The sequence below is a fragment of the Marmota monax genome, unplaced genomic scaffold (genome assembly GCF_021218885.2).
Source record: "Marmota monax isolate L192 unplaced genomic scaffold, Marmota_monax_Labrador192_F-V1.1 WCK01_AAM20220418_F8-fsc00073, whole genome shotgun sequence".
NCBI classification, from domain to species: Eukaryota; Metazoa; Chordata; class Mammalia; order Rodentia; family Sciuridae; genus Marmota; species Marmota monax.
In genome coordinates this window covers 9,122,129-9,134,242 of record NW_026692846.1, presented here as the reverse complement: position 1 = coordinate 9,134,242, position 12,114 = coordinate 9,122,129, and the positions used below count along the sequence as shown (strand labels likewise).

Below are 12,114 nucleotides of genomic sequence, written 5' to 3'. Positions count from 1 at the left end.
TTGGGGAAGACTCTCCGTCTGGCTTCCCTGAGGAAGGCTGCCATAGCACAGGGGAAGGCAGGGCATCACAGAGCTACGTGGCCCGGGGGCTGGGGGGTAAAAGGCAGTAAGGAGGGAGCCATAGCCAAATTCTGGGCTAAGGCAAATTGCTAAAAGTACACACCAGATTCAGCTCTGAACCCCAGGCCGTTGATGAAAAGAGTCACGTTGAACTGCATCTTATCAACTAATAAAAATTGCCAAACATGGTAATAAACTTGATCCTCAAAGCCTCATGGTACTGTTTAGAATCTGGAGAACAGTTAGAACTTTTAATAGACCACAGGTTCATAAGGATATTTTTAAAAATTATTTTCAAAATCTGTGTGTTTATTTGCTCGGCTGTTACCTGGTTGTTCTAAAGGGTGAGGCTTCTCGGCCCAGCTCACGGATTCCATCCCTGAGGCACCAGAGGGCTTCTCACGAGCCACATCCCTGGGGCCTCCTAAATCACGTTCCTGGCACAGGGCTGGAGAATTGGGGTTCTAAGGAATTTCCAGGAAGTCCACCACTGATTGTTTTGTACTTTAAAAGTCATTGATCCATGAACTGTTGATCTAAGAGTGCTGTTGGGTTATTAAACTATACCATGTTGCTGCATTTAAGATCTACATTTGAAAATGAGGTAAAAGAAGATACCAGCTGATGTTTCTTGAGATCCAGCCAGACATCGCCCATGTGAGGGGAGGGTGGAACCAGGGGCCAGCCAGGCCTGGTGCTGGGATAGGTGCTGTTGGAGCAGAGCTTGTGCATCCCGACTCAAGGAGTGTTTGGCTGGGAAGGCCCAAGGGCCAGCCTGGAGCTTAGCCAGGGGCTTCTGAGAAAGGAAAGGAAGTGGCAGGTGGGCGGGGACCTGGAGAGGGAAAGCAGAGGTGCTGGCCTACTCCTGGGCAGAGACACAGCCAACACTGGGGAAGTGCCCTGTGCACACAAGCTTCCACTACTAGTTTCTGGAAGGTTCAGGGAAGGTGAACAACAAGAACAAAGCAGGGCTCCCACACCAAGGGGACGGAGGGTTTGGGTAAATTCTCAGGGATCAGGAATGAGCCGTCAAACTCAGACATGCGGTCAGGGTTGAGGGAACTTAGAGCCAAGCCCTAGAGAACTTGATTGGAGCTACTAAAATCCTCCTTCCATGGCTGGTCTTAGAAGTGGACAGTGGGGTCTACCCTGGTGGATAAGCAGGTAGGTAGCCTGCAGGGAGCTGAGCCTGAGGACAGAGGCGTACTGTTAGAGCATGGTTAGTCCATGTCGTGGAGTCAGTAGAGGGAGCCCACGGGGACACTCAGCTCACCAGGCCCCTGGCTGGGCTCCCTGGCTCTGAGCCCATGGAGCCCTGTTTCTAGGGAAGCCTTCCCTGCCATTGCGTCCTTTCACCTGAGCCCAAAGCTAAGACTTCCCCTCACCCAAAAGGATTGTGGAGCACTTTCAGGATCCCAGTTCAGCTTGAGTTGTAGCCTGGCACGGAACCCGTGCTTGGTGAACAAGTGAGTGGACCAATGAAGGGTGACTAGGCCACAGTTTGGGAAAAGAGCAGAATTTTGTTTTCGGAAGGAATCTCAAAGCTAGGAACGCACTCATGCTCATTGGCCAAAGCACTTGAGTAGCCACAAATAAAGCCGGTCCCTGGGCCCCACCGAGGTCTTCAGGCCTTTCTTTCTTTCTTTCTCTGCTGATGCCAGGTTCTTTGAATGCGAGCGCCGGTGTGACGTGGACCCGTGCTGCACTGGCTTTGGATTTCTTAATGTTTCCCAGTTAAAAGGTAATGATCACAACTCCCTCTCCCTGTGCACAGCACTTCACAGTCTAGAAACCACATTCACATCTGTGACCTTGTCTGATCCTCGGACACTCCTTCAGGATGCTCCTTCACAAGAAGGGGCATGGGGCTCAGAAATGATGTATTAGTGTGATGGCTGGGACACGGCTCCTGGTGGGGTGACCTGTGGACCTCACATAGGCGTTTCTGCCGGATCCAAATAGCCGTCCTTCCTTCCATGCTCCTCAGAGATGTCCTCTGCTCATGGTTCAGAACTCCCACCCAGTGGCTTGGTGGGGTGAACTTTGGATACCCTCATATTTTAATCTGTGTTTAAAACATGGTTCAGTCACTTACTGGTGGAGTGATACTGGATAAGTCACAGTCTCACCTACGAATAGGGATATACCTTTACAACTATGTCCTCATCAGGTTGTGTGAGGACCAGGTAAAGTGACACGAGAAGCCCCAGCGCAGCTCTGGTACGTGGTAGGCCGGCACAGTGAGCAGCAGCTGCCTCTGTCCCTGAGCCCTCGGCCAGAGGCTCCTCGAGTGCAGGCACCAGGTTTCCATCAGTGGCTGAGACCTACCTGGGATGGCGTGGTGGCCCCCAGTGTGTGCTGAACCATGATCTGCAGAGTTCTTCTCATCCAATCAGAATCTTCCCTTGTGTTCATTTTTCTGGTCTTGGCTATTTTGCTCCAGGAGGAGAGGTGACATGCCTGACCCTGAGCAGCATGGGACTTCAGACATGCAGTGAGGAAAACCAAGGAGCCTGGCGCATCTTGGACTGTGGCTCTCCCGACACAGAGACCCACACCCATCCCTTCGGGTGGTACCAGAAGCCCAGTGAGTAACCTGCTCCTCACAGCTCTGTGGGAACCTTTGGTTGACTGTGTCCCAACCATGCATTAGGACAATGTCCTGGGGCTGGGAAGGAGAGTAGTCAGGGTTCACTGGGTGCGAGCAACAGAAACTGATTATATTAAACTTAAGCAGAGAAGAAATGTGTTGGGAGTCTTCTCATTGGCCAAACAGAAAGATGACCCCCTAGATCTCAGGAGGGGTGAAAATGGACCAGACTCCATTGTTGGATTCAGCAAGAACAAGGGGCCGACTTTTTAAGGTGCCATAGTTGTCACCCATCTGCTCCATGGGGTTTCTTCTTGTGATCAGGCTTTAAATCCAGGGAAGAGAGCGTGGGTTGTGAGTCCACCCACTGACAGAAGGAGGGTCAGGCAGCTTGAGCCACAGTGCCAACAGCCTGGGGTTGGAGGGAGGTTCCTCAAAGTATAGCATGTCCATCGTGTGACAGACAGGTGCTAGACCCACATGGGGTGTCACTCAGTATTCATGGTGCCCTTTGGAGTGGACATTATCGCCTCCATTTTAGGGTGATAAGTGTGTCCCATACAAAGTTGAAGGTGCTTGACCCAAACCTCACAACTAGTCAGGAACAGAGTGAAGTTGCAAACGCAAATCTGGTGACCCCAATCTCCCCTGTAGGATGTTCTCTGGCAGGTCTTCAAGCTGATAGATGTTAGGATGTCCAGAAGCCTGTTCAGATGGTTTCCCCCAGCTCACATGCATTCACTTGACAAGCAGTGACTTAGTCAAGTGAAGATGAGGAAGGCCAGCAGACTAGTAACCCACGAGAGGTGCCCCTAGTCCAGAGCACGTGGGAACTGAAAGGTGCGCACCAGGCTCCCAGCAGGACGGCCCTGCACCCTGCTCCTGAGCTCTGCTTCCTCGACCTCCTGCTGGATGTGGGTTTTTGGTTTTTTTTTTTTTTTGGGGGGGGGGGTGGGCATGGGGATTAATTATTTCCAGAATGACTGGAATCTTGCTGCTGATGCCTGCCTTCTGCCTCTGTGACTTGATCTGAATCCACTCTGTTGGCTTTTTCTTTTGTTTTAACATCTTGAATTATTTTAGGCCAACTGGAGAGCTGGGTAGTGAAGTAGCGTCCATGGGTTTCTCCTCAGGGAAGGGTGCTCCACTGGGGGCAGTCTCCTGCTCTAGCCTGCAGGACACAGAGGAGGGACGCTTGCCCAGGACTCTGCCCCTGAGGACAGCCTCCTGCCTCGACTCCCCCCTCAGCGCCTCACCCTGCCAGAGTGAAAAATGCCGTTTTCCATCTTCACATGACTCATGGAAGAGTTGGGTAAAAAGGAGCTTAAGCAGTACTTCATCTGCCGGAAATGTAACAGAAATCAGAGCAGGCAGCACAGCTCTGGACAGGAGCTGGCAAGGGGAACACCCCGCGGTACTGGTCGGCCCGACTCATTCCAGCTGTTCTGCGTCTTTCCATCGTCCTGCCCAGACCACTGGCTTTCTCCAGGATATACTCGGTGGGGTCATGCTGGGGACTCAGGGTTTGAGCACAAACCATAGGGCAGGGAATGAAAACCCACAGAGGGCTCTCACTCGGCAAACATGGCCTGGTCATCTGCCATGCCTCTCGTTCTGCAAAACTAGCCCTCTGATCGTTAAGCTCTTACTGTGTACCTGTCTGGATGCCCAGCATGCGGCAAGCATGGCCTCATTTAGTCCCCACACCTAGGTCAGATGAGGAAATAGTGGCTCAGAGAGGTTAAATCACTTACCCAGGGGCACACAGCAGGTAAACAACAGAGTTAGAATGGGGACCTGGGCCTTTACTACTCTAGAGACTGTCGCATCACTGAGTGTGAAAAGTCAGAGGCCTCTCTCTCTCTCTTTTAACATTTTATTTATTTATTTTTCAAATACATGACAGCAGAATGCATCACAATTCTTATTACACATATAGAGCATAATTTTTTATATCTCTGTTTGTATATAAAGTATGTTCACAGCAATTCATGTCTTCAAACATGTACTTTAGATAATGATGTCCATCCATCACATTGCACCATCGTTGCTAATCCCCTGCTCCCTCCTTTCCCCTCTCACCCCTCTGCCCTATCTAGAGTTCATCTATTCCTCCCATGCTCCTATGAGTAGGTCACCTTATATCAGAGAAAGCATTCACCATTTGTTTTCTTGGGGTTGGCTAACTTAGCATTATCTTCTCCAACTAAATCCATTTACCTGCAAATGCCATGATTTTATTCTCTTTTATTGTGAGTAATATTCCATTGTGTATAAATGCCACAATTTTTAATCCATTCATCTACTGAAGGGCATCTAGGTTGGTTCCATAGTTTAGCTCTAAGGAATTATACTGCTTTAAACATTGATGTGGCTGTGTCCCTGTACTTAAGTCCTTTGGGTACTTCTCAGAAGAGGATATTCAATCAATCAACAAATATATGAAAAAAATGTTCATCATCTCTAGCAATTAGAGAAATGCAAATCAAAACCACTCTAAGATACCATCTCACTCCAGTCAGAATGGCAGCTATCATGAAGGCAAACAACAATAAGGCACACTCATACACTGCTGGTGGGACTACAAGTGGGACAGAGGCCTTTCTCTAGGCACTTGGTCTACTGAGGAGCCACAGACTCTAGATTCATGAACCATCCTGGTGCTGGGTCTCTAATGTCGTAAAGCCAGAAGCTCTGAAAGTTTGTTAATTGTTTATACCAGATCCTGTCTGGTGTTGGACACTGAGAAATGGAAGATTGATAAAATATGGTCATTTTTCTTAGCTACAGACTAGAGGGGGACATGAGCATCTATGAGTAGGAATATCATGAAGGGCTGTGGACTAGCGTGAGTCTCAGGCATTAAGTGCTGTGGGATCCAGAAATCAATCCCGCTTGGGAGTCCTGGACATTTGCTGCTGAACACCTTCTGTGGGCCCCCTTCTAGCTCCAAGGGTCACTTCCTGCAGTATACTTGGCCCCTGGGCAGGAGCTGCCCAGGCAGGCTGCCTTTCACACACAGGCTGCCTGCTGTCAGAATTGGATGTGAGAGGAGGGAAGGAATGCTACGGAGCCCCACCTGTTGTTCTGCCCCCCAGGGTCCTGGGTGGGGGCCACCTTGGGCTGTTGCTGGCTCATGGGCATTCTGGATAAGTAGCTCTGTGGTTCCCTTTCACAACAGGAGGGTGGCTGCCAGCGGCTGTGGGCTGTGTGTGGCATAACTGCCCCTCCGATTGGAGCAGGTCTTTCTCCCTCCAGGGGTCTCCATCAGAAGTGGGGTGGGGTAAGCCTTGAGTCTACAGGACCCTCCTCCTAGGGCCTAAGCAGAGAAATGGAACCTCACTGAAGAGAGTAGACTGTCCTCCCTGTGGGTCCTGCTGAGCAGCACAAAGCCCCTCTTGTCTCCTGTGTCCTTTGAGCTACAGTAGACATACGAGCGGGTTCAGCACCTTAGTGTGTCTGGGATCCTATCTTCCCTGGTAGACAAAACCACACTAGCATACTGTTGGAATATTCCAGTGCATAAGCTGACACTGTCTTTACCATGTCCCATCCTTATCCGTGAATCAGCCAAGTGCAGTTGTAGGGAACGGTCTCTATGGGGCAGGGAAGGCTGGGCCTCTGCCGGGAAGGGTGGCAGGATCCTCCTTGCCAGTTCTCTGCCAGCACAGGAGACAGGAACTGTACCAAGGAATTTGGATGAAGAATCTCAGCCACAGGTGCTGGCCTTGCTCAAGGCTCTGGTTTGGTGACTCAGCATGTTGACATCTATATTGAGTGGTTATTGTGAGCCGGTCAGCGCTAGGTTCCCTCTTGTTGAAGGGAACATCACTGGGAAGGGACAGGAAGTGATGTTCACTGAACTCTGCCCAGTGGGGCACAGAGGGTGGGACACCCTGCCACCAACAGTTGCCTGTCTGGCTAAGGAGGCAGGCACTTCCCCTGGATTCACTTACATCTGTGAAGTGAGTCCCCTTCCTACCCAACCCAGAGGACATGAGCCTTCTCTCTGGGACCAGAGAATGGCAGTGCTGTGTCATTGTTGCTCTGGTGGGACCCACTGGAGGTGGGGAGGTGTGTCTCCAGAGCTTGACAGGCTAAGGGGGGCTTCTCTTCTACCTGGGATAGTGAAGAGTGCCTCCAGGGAAGAGTCGGCCTGGGGTACAGGCAAAGGGAGGAGGGAAGAAGAAACCTGTGTCACTGCTAGGAGACACCAGTGCAGGGCCGAGGGAGGCCTATTCCTGTCTCACAGCCCCAGGGGGAGTGGCCAGCACACCCACCACTGCAACCCAGGCCTTGTTCCCTGCTATGCTCATGAACAAAGGGTGAAGCTGAGCCTCCCAATGTTCCTGAGACAAAGGCACAAAACCGACAGCAGGAGCACCCAGAGGGCTTCCAAGAGCTCTTTACTGTCCAAGGGAACAGGAAGCTCTGTGTTAGGGTTAGGGTTAGGGTTAGGGTTAGGGGTCAGCAGAGGCTCAAGCTAGATAGTGACAAATGCAAATGAGGCTATTTGCAGCCCTTATGGGTAGCAGGACCCAGAGAGGAAATTCATCCATCCAGAGGGCCAGGGTGGGAATGCAGGGGCAGGGGGGCTGCTTGTCGTCACCAGTGCCTCAGAACCCAGAGATTTCTCAGAGGGGTGGGCTGTGGGGTGGTGTCTCCTCTGCTATCAAAGAGAACCAGGCTGCCCCTCCTATCTGCAGCTGTGCATGGCCTACAAGTGGGGCAGGGTCTTTGCCTTGTCTATGAAGTCAAATGGGACTTCTAAAAAAAGAAATTCTCACAGTTTCTCGCTTCTAGCCAGTGCACTTGGGCCCTGTTGCAGTTCTAGATACGGAACAGGGCCTAGGAAGGAAGAGGCAAGCTCCTCTAACTATACCTTTCTGTGACCCATGTAGAAAGCCCACATCAGGTCAGTCCACCCTAGCACCTGTTCCTTATCACCACCATCTGGGAACAGCTCCCACAGTTCACCAGCCCAGACCTGGCCAGGCACCAGGTTGGTGTTTGTATGTGCTCTCTCATTTAATCCAACAACCTGATAGGGTAGGGCCTATTCTTATCCCAACTTGGTAAGTATATCACAATTGGCCAAGGTAGGGGTGAGAGCTATTTCTTATTCACAACATTTCTGACACCAAATGTGTGGGGTTTATTCCTCTTACACCAGCAAATTCTCCAATTCCTGGACACCATCAGCATGTGCAATAATTGAATTCAATTCCAACACTAAGAACCTAGACTGAAAGTTAGAACCCACTGTCAAACCGTTCCTCATTGCAAAGCCAGGGCCTCCTGCACTCAGAGCACCTGGCCATAAATTGTGGATTCCTGTGGTAGTCTGCACGAATGGGAAACTAGTTATCATTACTAGTTCATTATAAAAGATGTAACTTGGACTAGGGTGTTGCTCAGTAGTAGAGAACTTACCATGTGTGAGGCCCTGGGTTCCATCCTCAAACACACACACACACACACACACACACACGAAAGTGTTACCAGCTTAGTGAGGCTGCTCATTGGAGCAGAGAGAGAGGCCCCACTGAGCAAGGGAGGGTCAGGCCAGCTCTCAGGATGAACAAGCTAGTTTCATTCATATAAAGTGTGGTCGGGTGCGCTAGCTAGAGTTGAAGAAAGTTAATTGACTTTAAGTGCATTTTAAAAGTTTTTGCCCCCCTGGTCAAACACTATAACCTGAGGGAGGGGGAGTTGGCCATTGTGGCACCAAACAGCACATCTCTCATGGGGTGCTGAGTGCTGTGTGAGTTCCATGGTTCTTAAGAGAACAGGGGGGCGTGGACAGCACATGCCATGGTAAGACCAGGGCCTTGGCATCTCGCTGTCCTGGTGACTCTTCAAGGACTCTTCCATCCTCTACATTGTGCACGTTTGGGCATTTGTTGCAAGGGTGTCCTGGGTCAATGGCTCACCTGGTTTCTGAGGATAGCAGGACTGTGGAGAGGGAGAGGGATGAAGCCATGAGTTGAGGCCCAAGGGCAGGGAGAGGCAGGCGCCCTTCCACAGTAGCCAGCAAGCCAGGGCTGAGGCCTAGCGTCTTCCCTGGGGTCCCGGCCTGACTCAGAGGAGATGCATAAGGCAAGGAGAGGTGGCGGCAGCTTCCTGGCCCAGTCGGGGTGCATCTCTCTCCCAGCACATCCCTGCTCTCACTCCTGGAAGCTCCCCAAACCCACTCTCTAGGGGTTCCTGTGGAAGTTCTGTTTCGTAGGCACAGTTTACTACGTCATTGCCACTGGTGAAGGAATGGCCCCTCTCCAGTCCTCTCCTCTTCATAGAAGTCTGGGAGGGCTGAAAGTTGAGCCCTCTGATCCTGCCTCAGCCTTGGTGGGCACTACCCCATCCTGAAGCTCTTTAGCCCCACCCCATGGTCGCGGGTCAGCTCATTAGTGTGCACTTTACACTCCAGAGAGCCTAAGGGCCCTAGGAGCTCTTATTTCAGGAACCAGAGACTGAAATAAGATATTGTAACAAAAGATGCTTCTGTCGCCCTATCATTGAGGAAATGACAGGGTTTTGGAGCTCTGTGCCAAGAGCTAAGCTGAAGAACAGCTCTATTTCCTGTTATGTTACAATATCATAAGTGCACACCACCGTCCCTGCTGTGAACACCCTGGCTGACTGCAGACTGTCAGCTCACTGCTGCGGAGAGCAGAGCAGGGAAGCCGCTGCCCAACTGGCTCAGGGCGCCCTTAGGGCTGCAGAGCCCAGAGAGGTCATGTTCATCTGTTCAGCAGGTCAACTAGCTGAGCAGCTTTCGACCCAGGAGGTGCCCAAGGAAGAGTCCTCTGGGAGTTTCATCCTCCCAGCGACTGCTCTAGAGATGTTTTCAGTTCCAATTCCTGGACACCTTCAGCACGTGCAATAATTGAATTCAATTCCGACACTAAGAACCCTCAGGGCTTGGGAGGGGAGCTGAGGAACCCTCAGGGCTCGCCCTGCACTGGAGCCCCGCAGGCGCTGTGCAGCTGACTGCCTTTCCTCACTGATGTGGGAGGAAAAGGGTGACACAACTGCAGCAGACTGGGGGCCAGTGCTCTGCACAGCGGCTCCCCAGCACCGGGCCGCGGCTCCCTCACCTGCCCCATCTCGCAGCAGTAGACGCGGAGGCTCCGGTTTTCCATCAGCCCTGTGCACGGGTTTCCTTTACAAACAGAGCTTGCTTTGAATCTTAAGATAGATTTCTAGAAGCCAAATTGCTGGCCATCTGAGTGCCCTCACCTCAATATAGACAGTCAGATTGCTCCCTGAAGAGCACACTCTCAAGATTCTTATCCTGAGAATCTCTTCCAGGAAGTACAGTCATTTAGACAAACAAGTGACAGCAAGGCAGGGTGACAAGCAGGGAGCTGCTGGTAGGATGTAGCGCAGCGGGGAGGAAGTGGGTAGTAGTAGTGTTCTGTGTGGATGTGGATGGCGTGAGCCTTGGGTCAGTGGTCCTCAAAGGGTGTCCCTGGACCACAGCACAGCATCACCTGGAATCTGCCAGAAACGTCACAGCTAAGCCCTAGCCACTGCAGGATCAGAAACTCTGGGTGGGGCCCTGCAGGAGTTATCAAGCCCTCCTGGTGACTCTGATGCCTGCTGAAGTCTGAGAACCAAAGCCTTGGCATGACGGTGACGGGTCCTCCCAGCTAGTGGAGCCAGCTGGGGAAAGACAGTGCGAGGGAAGGCGTGGAGCCTGAGGTGCTGGCATGTCTGCCTTAGGCAGCTAGAGCAGAATGCACAGGCTGCACCACTTATGAGGAAAATAGGCCTATTTCCCACAGTTCTGGAGGCTGGGAAATCCAGTGTGAAAAGGGCCTTCTTGCCATGCCATTACATGGTGGAGGGCATCACTGGCGAGGGAGAGAGAGCAAGAGAGAGCAAGAGGATGCGACGGAGAGAGCAAGAGAGAGCAAGAGGATGCAAGGGAGAGAGCCTGCTTTTGTAACAGAGCCACTCCTGAGATACCAGACCCGCTCCCCCTGCAGTGGCACCCAGCTATTCTTGTGGGTGGAGCCCTTGAGATCGTCCCTTAGGGTCTCACCTCCCAAGGTGGTCACAGTGGCAACTGAATTTCAACATGAGTTTTGAAAGGGACATTCAAACCACAGCCCTTTTATCTGAACGCAGCTGACTGAAGTAGAGCAGGCAGGAGACACTGATATGATATGAAGGGCTCTGAACCATGGAGGCAGACTTAGACCAGGGACCATGACAACAGTGTGCATTGTGGAAGGCTAATATGATAAAGGAATAGTAGCCAGCATCTATTGAGCACTTACTGTATGCCAAAACTGCATATATCAACTTCTGGCAATCTCACAACCCTGAGATTGGTACTGTTAACCCCCCTTTTATAGACAAGGAAACTGAGGACAGAGAGGGTAAGTAATTTTCTCAAAATCTCGCAGTGGGAAAGTGTCCAAGCCCATCTTGCTGTGGGCGGCTAGCTCTAGAGTCCTTGCTCTTGACAGCTGCTCATGCCTCACAGTAGTTCCCATGAGTGCCAGGAGATCCCGTGTCAGTCTTGGTTTGGGCCATTGGAAGATAAAAGTATGGTGAGGCCTTGACGAGTTGGATTTGTTCAGGAAGGAAGGAGGAAGGGGAGGAAGATACCAGGCCTTACAAGCCACCCCTGGGTTCGAGGGGCTTCTCATTTGATTCTCACTTCCTCCTCCTCTTAGCAATGCTAGCACTCATCACTCTGTACTGCTGCTCCATGGTATGTCAAGTTCAGACCCAGGTGTCCCCATGCCAGGCTCCCTGCCATGAACAGTTGCTGCTATTGCCCTCCTGTGCCTGGAAGTGCCGCACATCTCCTGCGGTCTCTCAGCACCCCTCCAGGCAGGCGGTCTGTGTGGAAACAGGCCTGACCCGCTGCTGTGCCTCGCCCTGGCTCAGTCAGTAGGTGACAGGGGCAGGCATTGGTGTGGGCTGCCACATGTCCCTAGCTCCCTGCTCTCTGGGATGTGGCAGGCCTGATTATGCAGAGGTAACAAAGAGCCCCGAGTCCCAGGGCTTAGAGCAGCAGGCCTGGGGCTCCGCTCCGGGCCCTCCCTCAAGGCCCAGGAGGTGCAGGTTGGCGCAGCCTGTCAGCAGAGTCCAGTTTCCCCACCGCTGCCCTGGAGCTCTGCCAAGGTCTTCAGAGCTCATGACTCCGGGGGGTTGGGGGATGAGCTAAAGGCTGCCCTTTTCTTCTTTTCAGATGCTTACAGCGATGCCCCCAGTTTCTGTCCTTCCGTTGTCCTGCCTCCCCTCACAGGAAGAGGTAAGTTCATTGTCTTCCTGCCCTTCCTTAGGAGAGCACCATCTCCTCTTCTTTTTCCTCCTTGCTTTGATTTTGCTTATAGTTTAGCTGGCAGCAGACTTCCCCCTGAACTCTGTATCCTGTGGGTTACACACTTGCGTGGGTAGGACACATGTCAGCAACATGCCCACCCCACGATGAGGAAACCGTGTTA

General features: G+C 51.9%; 1 protein-coding gene across 1 annotated transcript in view; it reads left to right on the top strand.

The window, feature by feature from the left end:
- Window positions 1-12,114, top strand: part of Tg (thyroglobulin) — a 219,550-nt gene that overhangs the window by 90,298 nt on the left and 117,138 nt on the right. Inside the window, exons 33-35 of the mRNA XM_046449068.2 lie at window positions 1,722-1,801; window positions 2,504-2,647; window positions 11,859-11,921. Coding sequence (XP_046305024.1) covers window positions 1,722-1,801; window positions 2,504-2,647; window positions 11,859-11,921 — 287 coding nt within the window. The remainder of the gene's footprint in view (window positions 1-1,721; window positions 1,802-2,503; window positions 2,648-11,858; window positions 11,922-12,114) is intronic.